The sequence below is a fragment of the Arachis duranensis genome, chromosome 1, assembly GCF_000817695.3.
Source record: "Arachis duranensis cultivar V14167 chromosome 1, aradu.V14167.gnm2.J7QH, whole genome shotgun sequence".
In the NCBI taxonomy this organism is placed as follows: Eukaryota; Viridiplantae; Streptophyta; class Magnoliopsida; order Fabales; family Fabaceae; genus Arachis; species Arachis duranensis.
Window position 1 is genome coordinate 16,882,136 of NC_029772.3, and position 7,283 is coordinate 16,889,418.

Here is a 7,283-nt window from a genome sequence, read left to right on the forward strand (position 1 = left end):
TTGGCTATGAGTGTGATTACAACTATGTTGTAGGTGATGAGAGTTACAATGAAGAGATGTATCAAGGATGGAACAATCAAAGGTGGGAGGAGCCATATGCATATGATCAATCTTCATGGCAATAACCTCCACCAATGCACTATGAAGAAGAGCCATTCTATGATGCATACCAATCCAATGGCTATGGTGAATCTACTTGTGATTTTCAAGAACCACCACCATATGCCTATGATCCATACCCTCAACATAATTCTCAACCATACTCACAAGCCTTTTCCTACCAACCACCTTCATATGACCCTAATCCATATCCATCACACCAACCAACTTTTGAGCCATATGAGCCATATATGGAACCACCACAATATCAACCCTTTCAAGAGCCACCCCCTCCATATTATTACCAAGATGAACCACCCTCAATAAATGAAAATTTTCAACCACAAGATGAATTCTACCTCCCACCACAACCCCACATGGAAGAATATTCATGTCCATCGATCCAAGACCCATATGATCCCTATCATGATATCCAAGCGGAACAAGAGTCAAGGGATCGTCTCAAGGAAGCATTGGATCAATTTCAAGCAACCATCAAGGCATCAATAATCATAATCACATATATGACCACATAATATATCTCAACCAAAACCAAACATACCTCATGTATATAATTTTAACCACAATTACCAAATTCTACACTTCAACTCCTCAAACCTTATTATTTAATAACCAACCCAATCATTCATATATTCATTATCTGAGATTCATCCAATCACTTGTGTCATCATACAATGCACACATCAACTTACATTCCTTACCTCTTTTCGGCCTTCGCCCCAAGATTTACGGCCTCCGGCCCAATTTCACAATTTAAATGCATAAACTACAAATCAATACTCATTACCCAATACATAAAATTCTAAATACACCAAGCATACAATGCCACACAATTCTCAACCCAATCATTAATTCACATTACATACCAACTATGTATATTGGCACGAACCATTTACATAATCCAAACTTAATCCTAGGCGCATCTAGCCTAGGAATTCTCATCACACCACACGGTACTTAAATGAAACTTAAACCGTACCTCTTGTAGCCAAACCAATTGAGCCTCTTCTATGAAAGTCTCCATCAACCCTTAGCTCCAAGCCTCACCAAAGCTCCACAAGCAACACCAACCCCCCAATTATGCATCAAAATCACCAAATATACTAACATAACCAATTTCACATACATACATCAAACTAGGGCTCATAAAAATGACAAATCACAAGGGTTTTAGCACTTTTTACCTCAGCCCATATGAAGTAGGGATAGAACCCGCTTAAAATCCATGTTGGAGTATCCCTAAACACCAAAAATCACAAGATTTCAACACTAACTACCTAAAAACGTGTAACAGTAGAGAATTTCGAAAACTAGGTAGAGATGAATGAAATACTCACCACAAAACTTAGATAGAATTGTAGAGGATGAGAAGAGCGACACGTGGCCGCAAACGGCTCGTCAATCGGAGCTCCGTAGCTCAAGTTATGGTGGTTTGAAGATCAAAGAGAGTTAGGTTTCCTCTCTTCTCTTCTCTCTTCTCAATTCAGCGCCCCTCTTCTTATTTTTAGGTTAAAATGAGCTGAAATGCTCATAACTAATGTTTATATATGTTAGGTCTTAGGCCCACTTAGGCCCGGTTCACTTATTTTGTCCGTTGGCCTAATTTTTGGGCCTAAACCCTTTAAGATTAACGCTCTAAATCGCACTTTAAATATTTCTACCTCCCCTAATTATAATTCCTCATTTCTTAATCTTATTTACTCATAATCAATTTTCTCAGTTGCAGTACCAGACAGATCTCAGCCGGTACTGTCGGTCAAAATTCCACTGCGCGCTTTTACGCACAAAACTATGTTTTTCGACTCAGAAAAATTCACTGAATCCTAATATCATATTTAAATTATCAAATTCTAATTGCCAAATCTTTCAACCATATTCGCTCCTATTTAAATTTTTATTTAATTAATTTTGGTTAGACCGGGTATTACATTCTACCCCCCTAACGGAAATTTTTGCCCTTGAAAATTCCATCCATCACTGCGAGTACGCAAGCGTAGTCTGCCTTTATATCCAACGCATAACATTTCCAAGGTCCTTTTACTCTGCGCGCTTCCATTGCCGCGCTCTGATTTTTCTATCTCCGTGGGTCTCGGTCATTCGTTCAACGCCGACCAACAGCCTCGTTCCTTACTTTGATCGTCTCATCAACTCTCACCCTATTAAATCTCAAATCATGTCATCAATAATATTGCCATCATCGTTAATCATAGCCATCATCCCACATCACTATAATCAAATATCATCACAACACCTTAATCATACTCCATCACTATCCTCTCTCTCTGCCAAGCCAATTCCTCTAATCAGAGTTCAACTACAAGCATAACCTTTAAACTTACTTTCTTATTCTCAATCCCTCGAATTTCTATATGACTTGCTGTTATAAAGTCTCTGACTCATCAATTAAAAACCCCTTTCATTTCTAGAAATCAAATGATTTTCGAGACACATCTCTTTTGTTGAAGTTACTCAGATCAAAAATCATTTTCAAAAATATAACCAACACTCCTCCAAATTCTTGAAAAAAAAATTCAACAGCCCCTCCCCAAAAATTGGAGTTTACCACCCGTCACGGGTTCCCTCAAACCAATCTCAGTACCACATCAGCATTTCAATTTAATGGTTTTCACATTCATCTTTCAAAACCAATCATTATAAATTTCAATCTAAATCCAAGGTCACTATGATCAAACATCATAGTACTCATCTCTCAAACACGACAACTTGCACTCTCTCATCATCTAAATCCAATTACGCATCAATGATAATTTCCTCATCCGCTTTAGAACCATCAAAGCTCGCAGCTGCAATCAATTCCAACTATTTGGGGATCATTACTTGCAGTAACCCGCTTAACCCTTCTAGTATTCAAACTTAAGATATTATAGTAAACTTTTACAGCTCCTATTCGTAGCTATCCTGTGTTACTGCTTTCGCAAGTTTCTGCTGCTTTATTCTGATCTCTCATCTAGTACTAGCTCTATCACTTACTTTCTCAAGTACTCAACCACAACTTAGCATGACTGGCATTTCAAATCAACGTTTCCAAATCCATCATTTAGGACCATTCCTTATCTATTTAAATCAAAGGAACTAAAAGTCACGGGTTCAATCCGTTTCACCAAAAATTCAGAAATCAACTAACTACATAACAAACACAACACATCATTCTCAATAGAAAATCATTTACATCACAGGCATTTATCCATTTATATTAAGGCAAATCCTTACTCGGACCATCCGGTTTGCTTCTCAGTCTAATATTAAGCTCGACATTCAGGCGGTATTATAAAATCATGCACTGTCCTTTAAGCCCGATTATTGCAATTACCTCAATCTTACTGTCGCAATCGGCCCGCATCCTGACTCTCTCCTTGTTGGAAATTTCTTGATACATGCCCTGGTAACCCGCACTTGTAACATACACCTAACCCCAATCGGCACGGCCTATTTGGGTGATGACTTCCACATCTCTGATAGCTCAAAACATCAGAAGCAGCCGCTGCCCGTTTTCCCTTACCGTTTCTTTGGGACTCCTCACTCGTTGCAAAGTTATTCTGTCCTTGGGGAAAGTGTTGTACATATCCTCTCTCCTTAAGCTCTCGACCCCTAGGTGCGAATCCTTGGTTGTGCTCTCTATGACTTCCTTTCTCTACAACACTCCTTTTCACACACTCTTCAGCAATTCTGCTCTTATTCACCAACTCTGAAAAAGTTCAAATCTCCATTGGTCCCACTGAACTTAAGATGTCGCTTCGGAGCCCTCCTTCATACTTAATGCATTTCCATTCCTCGAAGTCTCCCAGAGCTCCCTGACACATGCGGAAAAACCTGAATAGCTCCTCAAATTTGTCTGTATACTCAGATACAGACATAGCACCTTGCTTCAGCTGCAGTAACTCCAATTCCTTGGCTGTTCTGGCGGAATTCAAAAATTACTTCTTATAGAATTCCACCTGGAAGGCATCCCAAGTGATAGGATCATCCCCCTACTGCAGGAGGTGTCGGGCCCCTTGCCACCAATGCGATGCTTCCCCAGTAAATAGATAGGTAGCAAATTCAACACACTGCTCCTCGAGTACCAACTGCACTTGCAGTGCTCGCTCCATAGCCTGAAACCAGGTATCAACTTCAGTCGAATTGGTGGTTCCCTTGAACTTAGGTGGATTAACCTTTAAGAAAGTTGCCAGTGTCACAAACATAAAATTCATACAATATCAAATAACTTGAAATTTAAAAAGGTCCATACAATGTCAAATAACTTAATTAAAATACAAACATAAAGAAATTACATCGTTAAAATATTAAAAAGTCTTCAATCCTTATTCTTGATCACTTTCCACATCTTCATCATCATTAAAGGTTTGAAGATCAAGATTTAAACCTAAAAATCAAAAGAGATAGCAATTAATAAAATAATTGCTATAATGTAAAAAATTAACATAAATGAATATTAAGTAATATGTCACCTTTATTCCCTAAAGCTGCCCACAGCCAACTTTGGCCACACATTAAAGCTTCAATTATGCTTTATTTGAGCTTTCCGCGATGAGGAGAAATCACACGACCACTTGTACTAAAAGCAGATTCAGAAGCAACAGTGGATACCGGAATGGCATATATATCCTTGGCTATTTTTTCCAAAACTTTAAATTTCATTTGATTGTTCTTCCACCATTTCAAAACATTAAAATTAGGATCATTTGGAGGATGAATGTCCTCCTCAAGATAATGATCAAACTCAACATTCACACATGAACCCCTTGTCATCTTTCTTCTTTTAAGATACACCATATAATCATCACCCCCAAATATGCTTGTATTTCCACTTTCATCAACTTCTTTTGTACCAACATGTGACACATCAGAACTCATTTTTTGATTGTATTCATTAACCAACTCATTACACAACTGATGAATTCTGTCAACTTGCTTAGAACATTCTATTGGATATGGATACATTTTTCCAAATTGAAATTCAACCCCAACCATCTTGTACCTAGGATCTAAAACAACAGCAACACCCATAATGCCATGAATCTCATCCCAATACTTCTCAAATTTCTTCTTCATACTAGATGCCATATTAGCAATTAAAGAATTACTAGAAAGTTGCCATTCATCCATTGAGACTTTTATTTTACAAACAAGAGTAAAATAAAGATTGGCAGTCGGAAATTTAGAACCAGAAAATAGTTGAGTAACATCATAAAACAACTTCAATCTATCACATATTTCCTTGGCAAGTTCCCACTCCTCATTACTTGGCACAGTTTTATATTGGGGTTCCTTTTGTCTTAACCTAGGAAAGACAGCTCTATACAATAATGCAGTGTCTAACATCAAATAAGTTGAGTTCCATCTAGTCGGACAGTCAAGAACCAATTTCTTAGTAAATGGAATCGCTGTTTTATCACACAAACTCACAAAAGTTTCGTTCCTTTTCGGCATTGCAGTCCAATACAATACACTACTACAAATCTTTTCAATTCTTTCCTTAACTATACTCAAACCATCCTTCACAATCAAATTCAGTATATGAGCACAACAACGCATATGCAACAATTTACCCCCCAACATCAAGAATGAAGAATCTAGCCGCCCCAACAATTCATCTATCATAGCATCATTAGTAGAACAATTATCTAATGTAACAGTAGACAGTTTTCTATCAACATTCCATTCTAACAATATTTTCATCAATGTTTGAGTAAGAACTTCACTTGTATGGGGACAAGGAACATAACAAAAGCTGAAAAATAAAACAAACATGCATGCATTTTAGATGTCAACATACTAATACAACACAATATAGAGAAGTTTATGAAGTTTATGAAGTACCTCAATAGGCGCATTTGCAACTTCCACGAACTACCGATATAGTGAGCTGTGACAACCATGTAACCTTTTTCTTGATTGGAAGTCCACATGTCGCTAGTTATTGCAACTCTGCTATCATTTTTATCTAGTTGAAGAGTTAGCTTCAGCTTCTCATCCCCAAACATCTTCAAGATGTCTTTTCTAACCGTGTTGCGACTAGGCATTTTAAATGTTGGTTGCATTGATGCAACTAATCGCCTCAGTCCATGGTGGTCCACACAACTCAAAGGATACTCATGCAGGATAATCATTTCGGCGACACACTTTCTTGTCTTTGAAGGATCAAACACAAAGCCATCTTCATTTACTTTTTGCACATGTTCTTGTTTTTACTCTTAACATTAGCCTTATTGTCACCTTCAACAGGATTTGATCCTTCTGGATTTGAGGCATTATTATCCGTTGGTTGTGGAGTTTCTGAAGTTGGATTAGCATTACTCTGAACTTCAACTTCAATATCGGTAGGAACATTATTGCTTTGTGTGTCTTCTCTAGCATTACTAGCCATGAAATTATCTTAACAAACCTACATTGAAAATACCTATATCAATAAAATTAAAATTACTGAGGGTATAAAATTAACATAAATCCAACCAATGAATGCATAAAGATCAGAATGCATAAGTGAAAGAGTAGAGAATTGGAAGTTTAAGCCACTAAGATAAGTAAACACAAATTGAAGTACACTAAAAATCATAATAAGCCACATAAACCACTTGACATAGTCATTGAACTATGCACCAAGCAACCACAACCAGAACCAAAGTAAAATGTTTTTTTTTTCTTAAAGCACAATAGTTGAATGAAGAAGATATAGCTTTATAAAATTTCCACATGAAATGCAAACAAGATCAGCTCATTACAATTAAGCATACAAGATCAGCTCATTTCAATTAAGCATACAAGATTCTTCATGCAAAGAATGAAAGGGAAGAGCCATAACATGTATCTTGAGGGACAGAGAAACAAAACTGGAAGTTTAGCACTATAATTAAGTGAGTGATATGCAATACGAATATTAAAGAATGAAAAAAGCAACATAATCTGAAAATTTTGTTTTAATTTTATCCAATCTCTTCAGTAAAATTATATTAATTGAAATTTAGTAGGATTTAAATAGAATAATAAATAAATTAAAATTTCAGAGCAGAAACTCCTCGTAAATTAAAAGTCATTGCAGTCCTAAAAATTATGACAAAAAGTGGTTCAATTACAAGTACAATATTCAGATATTCATTGAGATACACAACTACTAAAGAAGAGTTTTCAAGATCACAAAAGTG

General features: G+C 36.7%; 1 protein-coding gene across 1 annotated transcript in view; it reads right to left on the reverse strand.

Annotated features, from left to right (window-relative positions):
• The window catches only part of LOC127747662 (uncharacterized), a 10,014-nt gene extending 5,683 nt beyond the window's left edge, over nucleotides 1-4,331 (reverse strand). Inside the window, exons 1-2 of the mRNA XM_052261795.1 lie at nucleotides 4,189-4,331; nucleotides 3,858-4,038 (exon numbers count right to left, since the gene is read on the reverse strand). Coding sequence (XP_052117755.1) covers nucleotides 3,858-4,038; nucleotides 4,189-4,331 — 324 coding nt within the window. The remainder of the gene's footprint in view (nucleotides 1-3,857; nucleotides 4,039-4,188) is intronic.
• Nucleotides 4,332-7,283: the final 2,952 nt, after the last annotated feature.